Source organism: Gymnogyps californianus, chromosome 2 (genome assembly GCF_018139145.2).
Source record: "Gymnogyps californianus isolate 813 chromosome 2, ASM1813914v2, whole genome shotgun sequence".
NCBI classification, from domain to species: Eukaryota; Metazoa; Chordata; class Aves; order Accipitriformes; family Cathartidae; genus Gymnogyps; species Gymnogyps californianus.
This window is the reverse complement of record NC_059472.1, coordinates 137,139,758-137,154,985: the sequence shown is the minus strand read 5'-3', so window position 1 is coordinate 137,154,985 and position 15,228 is coordinate 137,139,758. Positions and strand designations below refer to the sequence as shown.

General features: G+C 40.8%; 1 protein-coding gene across 2 annotated transcripts in view; it reads left to right on the top strand.

The window, feature by feature from the left end:
* The window catches only part of SCIN (scinderin), a 76,701-nt gene that overhangs the window by 35,839 nt on the left and 25,634 nt on the right, over positions 1-15,228 (top strand). For both annotated transcript variants that reach the window (XM_050891280.1, XM_050891279.1), the window contains one exon: positions 7,331-7,480. In XM_050891280.1, coding sequence (XP_050747237.1) covers positions 7,331-7,480 — 150 coding nt within the window. The remainder of the gene's footprint in view (positions 1-7,330; positions 7,481-15,228) is intronic.

Genomic DNA, 15,228 nt, shown 5'->3' with positions numbered 1-15,228 from the left:
AAAACTCTACAACTTTCAATGGTTCGCTGTGTTACAGTTTCAACAAATGTAAAAGGCAGATTTGATGAATGTGTGAAATGATTTTTTTTTTTTGTCTTTTCCCTGCCTGTATCAAGAATTCAACAGTCAAGACAGGAAAAAACATTGAATAATTTAAGGAGAAAAATGTCTCCAGAAGCCTATATTAACCTGGTTCAATCTAAACATTTTTCTTAATATATATATGTCAGTTCCTAAAAAAAATGAATGTCAGTGAACTGACAAAAAGTGCTGTATCCTAGTCACTTTTATTCAGTTTTACTGTTCAGATATTTTCCCCACCATTTGGACTTTGTTTTCTTGATTTAGCACTCTTTTTTTTTTTAACTTAAGAAAAGCTCCATACTTGCTTTAGGGCTCTCCGTTTTATTTCTAAAACCTTGCTGTTTGAATTACAAGCACCAAGGTAATGTGCATTTGTTTTACAAATACTTTTGCTGAGAACTGAAGGCATTGAAAGTGTTTCTGTTGTTTGCAGTTTATATAAACTTTTTTCCAAGTCTATTTGTATTGGCATTTTTCCTTTAAATCTGTTAATTTTAATTTAAGAGACTAGACTTTAACAAAGAACAGTTTCAGCTAAAATGAACTCTTGCCTTATCAGAACAGCTGTATTAGTGACCATGAAGAGAATGAATGGAGTCTCAGCTGAGTGCATACCAATTATTTTGATAGTAGCATGATAAGATATGAATATTGGCAAAGGTTTTATACATGCATGTTCAATCTGCCTTTAGCTTTGCTGTTTTTTTTTCTACTTCCCTCAAGAAGTGGTATCTTAGGTTCACTCACATGTGAGCATTAGGAGTGCAGGCTCCTTTGGGCACTCCTGCATCACAGCTCCTCTCCTCCTGACCCACCTTTCTTTACAAGCCTCATCAGCCTTTCTTCTACCTACCCACTGTGAAACCACTACAGTGGCTTTCTGTGATATGGTTATTTGCCCAGGCTCTGATCTGCTTCTATCTAATAAACAGAAGCAGCTCAGCCTAAGAGAAGAGAGGAATTAAGGCAGTAATAACTTTACAAACCTTTTCTTGCTTTTAGCCCTTTTGTATAAGTTGTGGGGGTAAAGAGAACATAGTATGGTGTTTCACCTGAGTGAGCAGATTTAACTGAAGGCCTCTTTTTTTTTTTTACACTAAGCCCCTGTGCTTCATAGCCATGCCTCTGTACCTCATGTTGTGGTTTAGAGGGACAGAAGACCACATCCTGACTGACATACATTAAGTCAGCATGTTACGCCATGTTGACATGACAGGATCCACACTATAGATTTTGCTGACTCTCAACTAAGAGTGGTAATTTTTTTTACTTGAGGTGCAATTACATTCTGGGAGCATCTTCTGGTGAAGATGCAGGCAAAGGTGGACAGGTTTAGGGTGCATCAGGGCCTGCCAACAAAGAATGGAGGCACACTGACTTGTGATACTTGGCTTAAAGTCTTTCTTTAATGAAAGTTTAAATTTTTATCTTAATATTTTGACATTAGTGAGACTTAATCTCTTAAATGTTTCACTGTTATTTTCTACCAAAATTGAAGTTTCACAACAAATTTGCTTCAAATTAGAGTTTTGAAACCTATTTAACTTGTTTAGCTTTTTAATGTCTCTTCATGTAAGAGAATGCAAATCAGCAATTACAGTATGGGCCTGGAAATTACTAGGTATGTCAACAAAGATATAGGTTTAAAACACTTGTGTGCTCAGGACATGTTTGTAACCAGAACAAAACTGTGAGTTCTTAACAGATTTAAGTTTCTTGGCTTTTGCTTTCACTGTCCTGGCTAAGATTCACAGAAAAGACACCAGGATGCAGAGTATATTTTCATTTGCCTCCAAACTGAGCAGGCTGCCAGTTGAATACAGAGGTGGCTATGTGTTAGAGGGGAAAACTTGTTTTTATGTCACTTCTGAAATAAGCACTTTTTTTGTTTGTTTTTCCTTCTCTTGCTCTACATGCCACTTGGCGCTGGAGCAGGAAGGCAGGAGGTGTACTTTCACAATCCCCCCTCCATACAGGGAAAAGTGCCAAGGTACTCTTACTCAGTTACGTGAGCCATGCATAATCATCCTGCTGCACGATTCTGTATAGAAGCTAAATGTTGGGTCACTTTTAATGTGCTGTAGAAATCTCATGTGACTTGCTCAAGGTCACTCTGCAGGCCAGAAGCTACCAGGAATAAAAGCAGTGAATCCTGCTACTCTGTAACTAGAAGACCAAACTGTGTCCCTGAAACATGGAGATGAGAGACCTTGCTATGACAGCAGCATGCATGGCACAGACCTGGTTTGCCTTCCCGACCTCCCTCAGGAGCTCTAGGGTGGTCATTGTGATTATTCATGATAACATTTTCTCACCCTCAGCTACTAATTGTCCTGCTGTGATCTGACAAGTATAGTGATGTCAACAACCATTAATATCAGGTAGCAGAATAGCTTTCTTCCCTAGCATCTCTCTCAAACTCTGTTAAAAAGATTAAAAAACATAAATGCTGCTAGTACAAACTTCTGAAAATAAACTGGGCTTGGCACAGGAATTACTGATGAATGAAGGTTTTTTAGGGGAGTGAACACTTGAAGTCTATTTTCATTTTAATGGAAACGAAGTCTATTTTCATTTTAATGGAAACATTTTTTTGTCAGCCTGCCAATTCAAAATAAGGTTAGCAAAACAAGCCTAAAAATAGTGAAGGTGTAGTACAGCTAACAAATTGTGAAAGCACTGAGTGAGCTAAAGCTAAATACCATATAATGGCCCTAGTTGAGCACTTTATATATACACATGTCTAAAAATAAATATGTGAATAATAAAATACAAGCCAAAAGCTCAGTGGTCTGTTGCACATGGTTAGATAACTAGCTGGCTGTATTTTGGGTAAATCCAGATCTAAATATCAGCCTTGTCAAGAAGTGGCTTTAACTTTTAAAAATCTCTTTTTCTGGCTGTTGTGGTTTAACCCCAGCCAGAAACTAAGCACCATGCAGCTGCTCACTTGCTCACTCCTCCCCCCCCACCCTCCCTGGTGGATGGGGAGGAGAACTGGGGGGGGGAAGTAAAACTTGTGGGTTGAGATAACAACAGCTTAATAACTAAAATAAAATATAATAATAATTGTAATGAAAAAGAATATAACAAAAAAAAAAGAGAGAAATAAAACCCGAGAAAAGACAAGCGATGCACAATGGAATTGCTCACGAGCTGCTGACCAATGCCCAGACAGTCCCTGAGCAGCAATCGGCCCCTGGCCATCCTTCCCCGCAGCTTATATACTGGGCGTGATGTCATATGGTATGGAATATCCCTCTGGCCAGTTCAGGTCAGCTGTCCTGGCAGTGTCCCCTCCCAGCTTCTTGTGCCCCTCCAGCCTTCTTGCTGGCTGGGCATGAGAAGCTGAAAAATCCTTAACTTAGTATAAACACTACTTAGCAACAACTAAACATCAGTGTGTTATCAACATTATTCTTGTACTAAACCCAAACCACAACCCTATACCAGCTACTAGGAAGAAAATTAACTCTATCCCAGCTGAAACCAGGACACTGGCTTTAAATTGTTAAAAACCCAATCTGCCTAGAGATTGAAATGGGTAAGTTATATCAGGAAGACAAGCTTGTAAATATCCAGCTGAACTTCTACCATGAGGCCTCAAAATTAGATACATTTTAAAATAATTGAGAAGATTATTTTATTTCAGAAGAGAAAATTAACTAAATCTAAGCTCCTGAAAGCTTGTAGCACTGAATGCTTAAGATATTTGTTTAGTGCTCATAGTAAATACAGTAAAATATTATATACTTTGGGACACTTTCATGACTTGTTGCTGCTCACTTCTATTAGATTATACAGTACATGAAGTTTAGCTTTCAGGGTTTTCATAAAGAATACTGTCTTTATTCTCTAGTGCTGAAAAGAATCAGATTCTCATTTGTCTAGCTTTTAAAATCAATATTTTTTAAGTAACCGGGGAAGATGGAGCTTATAGGAATGGTATGGCTCATCCATGTGAACTCCAGATCAAGGATGTTTTCAGATACTGCTTGTTGATTCAAGTTTTTTTTATGTAGCAGGAGAAAACCTTACCACACAAGGTTTCTCAAGGTTACAGCTAACAAAATTTCATATTTATTTATTTTAGTTTAGGACAAATGTATTTAGGCCACATTATTTTGTGGGAATGCTTCTGTAATTTAGGAATGTGGACTCCACAAGGAAAATAAGTCTGCAAATCAAAAAATCTGAAATCCCTTACTGTAGATTTTTAAAGGTCTTTTTCCTTCCTTAGGCTGATTTGAAGCCTAGAGCCAGTGGACTGTAGGAGAGCTCAGTTTAGTCACTTGCTGACTGAAGACAAACTGGGGAATACGCTGTGAGTGCAGGGTAGCTCGGGTGCACTGTGCAGAGGCACCTTTAGGAGATGCTAAGAAAAGAAAATGTGAATTTATTGTCTGAGAAGTAAAGGTCTTTGTAATTTGCAGTGGCAATTTAAGTCTCACAATATCCTTTGTGGTCAGTGCAGTAAATACTATTCATTTTGTAGATGAGAATACTTGTTTGAGGTTGCGTGGCCAGTTACCAAAAGACCAACAGAAGGCTGACATGTACAACTGAAACTGAACTTTTAACCTTTCTGAACAAGTAATCTCCATGAATTGCAGCATACACGCTGAGATAAGGCAATAGCTACCTAACCTCTTCAGCTAATTCTCTGTATATGTCTTCTTCCCCTTCCTTATTGCTTCTATAGACTGGGGGAAATAAAGAATTCCTATTTATTGCTGCTATATCTCTAGTGATTCCTGTTTTCTCACATAATTTCAAATAAGTTCAATTAGTAGGAGGAAGGCCAAGATGAGAATGAGTAAGTTTGAGTGCTGAAATTCTCAGAAACTAAAGGAGTCTGTGTTTTGGGCAGTCTCCCAAAATTTGGGAGAAGATGGCTGAAGCAGTGCATGGCTATAACAACTATATTAAAAAATCTACTCAAATTGAAACTTTTGACTTTCTACACACTCAAGGCAATCTTTCATTAATTCTTTAGAAAATTCTGTTTCTCTAAGTATGCACAGATATTTTCTTTTCCTGTGGAAATGTCAAAAGTCAGATTTAAGATAAGGTTCAGACCTGAAGCCAAGTATGTCTCCAGATTCTGGATACTTAGTAAGCTGACAGTGTTTAAACCAGAACTTGGAAGCAGATTTTTTTTTTCCTTGTCTTAAGCCTACAGTCAAGTTGGTAAAGGCAAGCTGAAAACCTCACAGCTTTCATTGCATAACATCTGCAAGTTGAAAGGGATCCAGTTCTGGGAATCTGTGTAATCCTGACGTAAGCTTAAAACTTCGTCTTTGAAGGATGCTTCCAAAGGGAAAGGAAGGGAACTTGGCTGTGAGATCACTGAGTTGGGGGAGGGGGGGGGGGGGGGTTGTGTCCAAGCTGGTGAAAAGTAAGTATCAGAAGTTACTAGTGCTGTTTTGCATGCAGGCGGCATCAACATTAACTGTCTTCTAAAAGTTTGCATCTGCTAGTACTGAGAAGCTGTACTTCATCTCTCACTTGTCTCAAGCCACCATTTCAAGTACTGTTAAATAACAAGTGGTCAGCAGAAATAGTTTAAAAAGCTTTTTTTGAGTGAAACAGGTTTTCATCTGAAATCTAACTTTTATACAGTTGTAGATACATTGTAAAACTAAGACCCCAGTAATTTACTCAGTGAGGGCTCTGATTAAATCCTTGTTATTTGCATTGTAGATGAACACAGACCAGTTCAACCTTTTTTAAAGTTGAAAATGACTGTGTACCTTTATTGCTGTACTGTTTGGTCTATTTGATAGAATCATGTGAAGAAGAATCAAATTACTTTCTTCCAGAAGAAGGGAGGCGGGTGGAAAAAGCAACCAGCCAAGCTGATTAATTTCCTTTGACTAGTTCCTTCCAGCTCAGCCTGTAGCGGCTGTGCAGCTTATGTTCTGCCTCTTCTTAGTAATTTTCATCAAGACTGAAATCTAAATTCTTTATTCTGAAATGCTTTGCATTCAGGATGAATAATGGGACTTGCCAAAACTGGGGGTCATTGGTCTGTGGTATGACTGGATAGATGACCTGTCTTAGGCTGGTTCTGGTGGTGCTCCTTCCTGAGAGGTGCCTTGGGAACATGCTCCGTTGTGCTTGAATGGCGCTTTCCCCATCACGTGCAGGGCATACCCGTTCACTACCTATTCAGCCAGATGAGAGGAAGGCCTTGGAGGCCCATAAGATGGTATCTAGGAGTGGGCTACTGCCACCAGAGCACTTGCTTATCAACATGAAGAGCCGCTGTTGCAGTGTCTGAGGAGCTCCTTGTAAAAGTGGCAACCGTGATGGGGTGGATTGCCCCTGTGGCAGCAGCTTACTCCTAGCTGCTGCATTTCCTGAATGGAGGCATCTTTTACAGATATGTCTCTTGTCTTTATTTTAGTCAGTTCCTGAGGCAGGAAGGGGGACCAGGTATATGTCCGTCTTCTGCTGGGGAGAAACTTGGTGGTTTAACTGACCAGAAAAACTGCATATTCCTGATCTGTAAATCTTCAGAAGTAATTTATAAAAGATATTTGTGATAACTACAGTTGGAAGGGCTTGCATTAATCTGAGGTTAATAAACTTTTATGAGCATTGGATCAGCTGTACGTGGAGGAAAAATCTTCCAGTGAAGAAAACTTTTTATTGAAAACACCTGTCATCCATTTGCACTTGAGTTGGTTTTGTTGTTTGATGCAGCAGAGTGCGTGACAATATCATTATACAGCAAAAAGTCACCAAAATAAAAACTGGATTGAAAGATCTAACTTTACCTTTGAGTAGCAGATACAGTCAGGGTTTTCCTTGAGATTTTGAAATTACTTTGTTTCTTGCTACAGATGGGAACCAGCACTGCTGAAGTAGCATAGAAGAGGAACTGCCAGATATAAAATAAAAACAATTTGCAGTAGCAAATTTAGGAGTTTCACGTTCTTTAGATAGCTGAAGATACATCTGTATTTGGGATAAAACTCAGTCAAACCAAAACTCTGACTATTCTGAGATCGAGCGATCTCCTAATATGTGGATGCTAAATTATATTATATAAATATCTTGCATATTACAAATATCTAGGTGACTTAGAAAATCTCTTCTGGAAAGTATTTCTAGAAGATGTAGCTTCACTGATGTTCTGGTGGTTTAGATCCAGTAAGATAATTATTAATAAAATATTAATTTCATGATTTTGTTCCGTGTTGAATCTTATTGCTAATGTGTGTACTTCTAATTATTTTAGGAAATCTATCAGTGGTGTGGCTCATCATGCAATAAATACGAGCGGCTGAAGGCTACTCAAGTTGCTGTTGGCATTCGGGACAATGAACGAAATGGAAGGTCTAAACTAATAACCGTGGAAGAAGGGAGTGAACCAGACCAGCTCATAGAGGTATTGTAATATGCGTACCAGTTACTGACATAGCTGTGAATAAAATGCATTTACACCTCAGGAACTAAATAGGATTGGGCTCAAACTTCATGTTCTTCAAGGACTCCAGGAACTCAGATTTAGGTTATGGTAGGCCAGTTCATACTTCTTTTTCCTCCTTATCCAAGCAGTATTAAGTTTACTGGGAAGTAAAGTCTGAGATAATCAAGCATCTGAGGATACTTTTTTAAGAACTAAATGTTTGCTTTTTGGAATTAGCTGTAGGGTGACTGAATTAACAGCAGTGCTCATACCTGAACCACACTATCTGCTGCTCTGTATGAGGAAAGAGTAGCATCAAGGTGGCACAGTGCCAAACAAGAGGAAGTACATAGAATTACTATGTCTAGGATGTTAACAAATGGAGCAAATTCCATGGAGATGCACGGGACCAAGCACACTGCTTTGCATCACCACTTCTGCTACAAACTCTTATGCACCTAGCCTCTAGTAACCCTAGTGAGCCCCTTCCTTATATGTTTAGAAAGTTTAACCGTTTTTTCAAAAAACAGAATTCAGATTTCAGAACTGAGCTGATCAAAGTAGAGTGCAAAAAAAAAATATTTCTCAATTTATGGCGTTTTCAGATCTTGAAAAAATTATTGAGCTCTGAGTTGTTGGAGGCCACGTACTAATAAAAGCGTTGTCACTTGGCATTTGCGTGCTAAATAAAGCTTTTTCTGTTCATTCTCTAAAAAGAAGGAAGCAGGGTTATAAAGCAGTGCTTCAATAAAATTGAAAATGTAAAATTACAATATTAACTTGTACTTCAGATTAACTTCAGGAAGTAATGCTGATGGTGCATGCAGGTATGCTATTATTTTTGATGGTGCTTACATTCGGTTTTGTCACATGGAGTATAACTAGTTACTGCCCAAGCAGCAAAACATGCCAGGTGCTGAGCCACCAGCCCTTGGCCATGCTAGCTGCGGTGACGCCTTTGGACGATCTGTCCATCTGCTTGCAAAGACTCTTTGCCTGCGAGTGTGAGTACCGTTGTGGCTGTGCTCAGAAGTAGGGGAGGTGGCACCCAGTGCACCAGAGATTTTTTGAAGGAAAAAATCCCCCAATCCTCTATCTGGCTTTTTACTTCCTTGTACAGACTTCTCACACCAGCTCTGATGTGGCACGTATTTTACACCTATAACTTTTATGAAAAGAGCACAGGTTGACAATTAGAGCCCAGCCTCCGGCTCCTTATTTGAATCATGGTATTGGGTTGCAGCCCGCTGCAGGTGGCACCATGGGAGCCTGCTGGCACGGTCCCCTGGCGGCAGCCTCCTGCTGCCAAGCCCATCCCGGGGTTACCGCTCGAGGCTCCGCACGGGGTTTCCAACAAGCTCACGTGTGAGTTGGGAGCATTGGTCAGAACAGCTGCACTTTGGACCTCTTACCCGACTAAGGTACAGATGCAGATGCAAAGTCAGGCTTCTGTGCCGCTGCGGCAAGGACGCGGGCCCGCCGCAGGGATGGCGGTCAGGAGGCCGGCTGCCTCCTCCCCCTGACAGGCTATGAGTGGCAGGGATATGCTGGCCTCGCCCTTGCATCTGTTTGCCAGACTTTTTCAGCTGTGTGCAACTGTTGTTTTGTAGCAATCTTGACACATGATTAAGAGCAGGCATAATGCCAAGGTTGCATTTTGATCCTGTAGTGCATTGTTATTGTATCAGGGAATAAATCTTTTGTTCACTTGTTCAGCAGTGTATGAAGAAGGTTCTGCTCTTCCTTTTGGATTGTGAATATAGAGGGAAGAAAAATGGATAGTTCAATACAAGTAGGTTCATGGCTTTTATCACCACCACTGTAATGAGCCTGATTCGAATGAGTTTGTCAGCAGCCAGGGCTTAGCTTCTAGCCTGCATCGTGCTGGGTAGCCTTGCTTTTGGAAGTGCTGCTCACATAATGAGGTGTGCAGCTCAGCCGTGGCTGTCCCAGTCCAAGCCCTGAAATGTGCTGCTAATAAGCCAGGGGGATAGTTAACCTCACAAATATATAAAACCTATTAATCCCTATTCCTGCTCAAATTGTATTCAGTTCCTGGTATTCTTCATTCTGATTTCTCCTTGCTTCCACAAAATTGTCTCTAACTTGCTGTAGCACTTGCCTGGGCTGACTGCTCTGAAACTAGCATTGCGCTTGTTTCTTTCCTCTGTATCTGGAAGGATAGATTTTTGTCATATCCAGCTTTCTTAGAAAAAGGTTGATTTCTTTTCTAGGGAAAAGAATTATGTACTTGAAATACTCATTTTGTCATCCAGTATGTCACAGAAATCAGAATGAGATTTTCTAAAATTATCTCCTCTGATAAATGTCTGGAATGATTCCCCCTCCCATGAGCTAGAAATCTGCTTTCCATATCATTGGCTAAACTTGCTCGCGCAGCACTGCTAGAAAGGTGTTCACCAGGCAGGGCTCACATACCCACCATGAGTACCAATGTAAAGAGCCGATAGTGTTCTTATCCCTGCTCCGTAAGCACAGACTTGTGACTCAGCCAGGAAAGCAAGACTGCCGTGCCTACGCCCCACCACGGAGGCAAGACGCAGGCTGATCGAACAAACCCTGCCAGACTTCTGTCATGCTACAGGATCAGCAGAGGCAGCAGTGGCCGTGCTGGGCTGGTGTTTCCCAGCCAGCCCGCATTCCTGTTGGGAGCTGGGGAGCTGTGGGTGAGGTGAACTAGTCTGACAAGGGTGGTTGCCTGCTCCCAACTACCATTTTTAGCAAGGACCTAGGAACAGGCTGGCACTGCTTGAACAATTTGCCCATGGGAGAGAGCTGTCTGGAGCATGCTGTAGGGCTGGATGAATTGCTGTGGCAGGCCAGCATGATACAGCTTGCTCACCCTGGGAAAGGAGAGTGGCTAGAAGCTGGGTACGTGAGTAGTTTTGACAGCAGCAAGCCCTTTTTTCATCTGCTGTAGTGACCAGGGACCTCTTGGGAACACACAGTGACCGTCCTGTGCTCGCACTCAGGAAACCCAGCGTGTCCGGAAAGCTCAGACCTGCAGTGGGTGCACAGGTCATCTCTTAAGATACTGTAGGAATCACTAGAACTCTTTGACTGCAAAGATGAGACAGAAACTTTCTGTGCGAGCACATCAAAAGTATTTAATCTACCTCATTTCACCTCCGTGTTTGCACTTCAGATGAGGTACTGACTGGCAGGTTTAAATAAGTAGTGCTATATAGGGTTGCTGCCTTGGAAATTTAAAAAATAAACTGACCACCTTGGACAAATTGCTGCTGTTGCTGCTCAGTAACTGTGACTGGTCTCCACAGTCGCAGCTGCCCATAGTAAAATCCACCAGATGCCAACTCTGCTCTGATTTTCACAGGTAAACAGCTGAACAGAGTTACTCTTTCTGCTGAATCTTAGGCCTGAATGTTCAAATTGTGTTACAGGAAGTTTTTCATCTGCATGCGACCAATCCAAAAATAGGCCTTAGCAATGCTTGAGTCAGTTTGGTCGCTCTAGAGTGACCATGTTAGGGTTAGAGCTAACAATGCTTCTTTTTTTTCCTTTAACCAAAAGGAACACTAAATATATGGTTTCAAGGCTAACCTAGGACCAAAATCTTCTAGGGTCGGTTGCTAGCCCTGTCGGAAACCCCCTTGGGCCGACTGCACTGACACTGATTCTTGTCCTTCTGACTGCTTGCAGTGGTAAGCAGAGATCTCTCAGTATTGCATCTGTATACCCAAGAGATCACTGAGGTCACCAGGGTCTGAGAGTGCAGCCACAGTAACAGGTAGCTGTGCTCAGGACGGACCATTTTCTAACTGTAGTTGGAATCTCTGCTCTAATTCTGAAGAGAGGACAAAACTGGGGAGGCTAAATTTTAAAAATAGTTTCCCACGATCTCATTATTTAGCATTATGGGAAATGGTGAGTGGGATGAGTGAATGACTGAGGTACCCTGTTTACTTTCTCCAGTGAAGTTATTGTCCACTGTTTGGCTAGTGAATGTGTAAGCTGTGCTTCTGTTTTCAGAGTAATGGCAAATTGGAGAAACAAGGAATTGGAAATGTCTGTATTTGTGAAGTTTTCTAGTTGGTCAGCAAGCTGAAGCTGCTTACAGTAATGCACGGAACACAGAAATTCAGTCCTGAGTCACCCAAGGGAAAGCTGCAAAGCATCCCATCCTCCATGCATAGCGCACCAACACCTTGATCTGGTATCATACCTCTAGAGATGAAGTCGGGGAGGAAGACAAAGTCTTAGTATATTTGTTTTACTATATTTGTGTAATTTGAAATATTAGACACCCTAAAAGATTTTTAGATTGACAGTACTGTTCTGACTACATAGACTCATCTCCCTGTGATACATTTTAAGTATCTCAGGCAGCTGTGACAGTCTGTCTGCAGGGTATAAGAGCCAATGAAAAAGTAGGATAGACTGAGTTTTAACTAAACTGAGTATTGTCCTTTCTACTTAGTCATGAAGTGTTCAGCTAACACTTTTCAGGATGGTTCTGTTTTCTCTGCAGTCAAAACTGTCTGATTCTTAGAACTGCTTTATAGTTCCCCTACAAATTATTCCCTTAAAACTGCAGCTCTTAGTAGCATGTGATTGCTGCAGTTTTTACTGCTGAGGCTTTTGGCTTTTGTTTCATTTTTGTAAAGGTTTTTGATGTTCATGGCTGAAACAATGAAACCTGAGAAACGTGACTGCTGAGGTCTAAAACCACAAGAAAATGAAGGATCATGTTAGTACGCATCTTTGAAATCGCTCTTCTGCCTTTAAACAAAAAACTCCACAACTTTCGTTTATTCAGCATTTGCAGTTGTCGTGTGCCTGGTTTTGTTAGAGTTCTAGTGGCCTTACAACAGATGAGTGCAAACTCACTTCTCATAAAACACTTGTGTAAATATTCAGCTAGTTTAAATATTGAGCAACAGAGGGAACCTCTTCCTCCTTTCTGATAACACAGCCTTTCTCCTCCCTCCTTTTTCTTTAAAGCTCCTAAACAATGCTTAATCCTGAGAATTCCTGAATGCCATTGTGTTCAGTGATGATTGTTTTTGCCTACACTGTGAATAAATACTACGCATGGAGGTATGGGAATGGTTTGATCATATTACAGCCAGTCACACCTTTCTACCTCTGTAACTGGAAAGGGACTGGTAGCACTACACAGTGCTAACTCAGTCATGTGGATAAAATCTCAAGAGCACAGAAAATAAGAAGATCCCATAACAAATGCAAGTTACAGAGGCTGCTTCTCTAGAGACCCAAATAATGCAAACATCACCACAACACCAAGCTCCAGTAAACCTTAAATTAGCCGGATAGATGTCTGCGCATATGGACAGAAGAGACCACCCCCTCCCTCCTTCTTAAAGTCAAGCCTCTAAAAATTATTTGCTACAAAACAAAGATGATTTCCAAGGGCAGCACAGAGCACAGTGAGGTAGCTGGGAAAAACTTGCTGTGACTTGTAATTAGCGTAAGTGGGTTTGACAGTGCAAGGGCATGCTTCTCTGAAGGGGCTAGGCAGGTTCCTGCAGTCTCTGGTCCTGTCACAGGGATCATTGCATAAGGCTCGAAGAGCAGTGCGTGCCCGCCGGTTTGGTACCTGCTCCTTTCCCAGAGCCAGCAAGAGTAGGATCTGCCATCACAATGCTGCAAAAGCAAAATTGCTATTGCTGCTCTCATAACATTTGCATTTCTTCTTGTTCCCTTGCTTTTGGTTGTATTATGAGGTCAAGTCATGCTAAGGAGAAGTTTGTTTTGTATACAGAAGAGTGGAGGAACAGCGGGAGTGAGGGTGATGCAGGAGGAAGAGGAGGAGGAGCAGGGGTAACTTCTTTTGTGGAATACAAACTCCAGGCATTTGTTAGGGATTAAACAATTGTTTGATCATGTAGCTTGTACACAGTTTTACTCAAATGCTATGAGTTCATAACCAATGAATTGCACGTAACTATTATGGTCCAGCCTGACCTGTTCACTAGCAAGAAAATGCCCAATATGAAAAATACCTTAATGAAGTCATATTAATACAAATTATTCATGGCTTTGGGAATATGTAAGCCAAAGTAGTACCTTTATTATCTAAATTGAGACAGTTGGAAAAAATGGACAAGCTTCCAGGGAATTTTGTGAAATAAATACTAGAAATGAATTTCAGTCCCAAGGCAGTATTGAACAGGCACATACAAAGGAAAATGAATGCATTGAGAGAGGAGTGAGGACAATGGAAATTGTACCAGTCCCCAATGCAAAGACTCAGCTTCCAGTCAGACACACACAGAGAAGTTAACTTCATTTCATGAGAATGCAAAGACTTAAGAAAGCTAATGGGCAGAAAATAGCAGAACTACTAGCTATAGTTACTAGCTGTAGTTGTATTAGCTATTCAAATGAACAGACAACTTTCTCAGGCTGCTTGGAAACTATGGGTCAAATTTACCCCTCAGGAAGACGAATATGCTTCTTCACTGGAATGGTTTTGGATATATGCAGGTGTCAGCAAGAACACAGTTTGGGTCTTGCCATTTTGAACAGTAAGAGTCTGTAGGATACGAACTCAAAATAGTCTAGGGGGAAAAATACTACACGTGCTTGTGTGCCTTTCACAGCAACATCTGTCCAATCTGAGGAGTGGCAGTTTATTAATCATTACACTGTTTAATTAAAATTTATGATGGGTTATGAATATGGATACAAAGTACAAACCCCTTGCCCTGCAGGGAGCCAGTTTCAAGCTGTCAAAACCAGGCGTCCTGTTTTCTTTCTAATTCCTGAGTGTATCTCCTTCATTAAGGACAGTTCTTTTTCTTGATGCAAATTTCCATTTAAAGGACTCAATTATGCAACCTGTACTCAGACAAAACATGCATGGCCTGGATTTCAGGACAGCTTAGCTGCTTTGCACCAGCTGAGCATTTGGCCTAGTGTTTTCCCCAGGCCCAGGTAGAAAATCAGCAGGGGTTTTGCCCGAGAACGGCAGAGGCTGGTAAGGAGGACTCTTCAGCAACGTTGTGATTTACCCATAATGTTCTTCAAGCTGCAGTTTTCAGTCTTGGCTGCCTGAAGCCAGGCACTTAAATGACAAGGAACTGAGTAGGAGCTGCAGGTGGGAAGTACATCTAAAAGTCAGGCTTTTAATTAAGTCTCTAAATACGAATTTCAGTGCCAGCATTAGAAATTTTACTTCAGAAAATGTTCAGGCGTATTGTACTGCATGGCATGAACTAAACCATTTATGAACAGCTCTAATAATAGATGGTTGAAAACCTAATTTCTTATGTGAGGAAATATGCTTCTATACTAGGTATTTTAGTGAATTTCTAAAATCATAATGAATTTCTGGAAGTGCTTGCAATTAAATTATAACATGTCTCGTTTGCATTCTTGTGGGTGAGAAAACCACTCATCTTTGTTACGTTTTCTTCTTCAGCAGCTGTAGAGCTTGCAGGGTTACCATGTTAGTCAATTATAATGTTATAATTACATGTTAGAATATTAATGGAGTTTGTAATGGCTTTTTTCCTTTCTGTGCTAGACTATCAAGAAATCTATTGATGAAAAACCACTATAATTTTCAGTTATTAAATGAGCATAATTAAGAAGACAAGGCCAAAGAAAAGAGTTGTTAGCAGTTATCTCCACATGGAGTTGTTAGCAGTTATTTCCATGTACTTTCTAGCAACGGGGGGATTTCATGGAGAAGAACTGAAAGGGCAGAGTTTCCTTGCTGT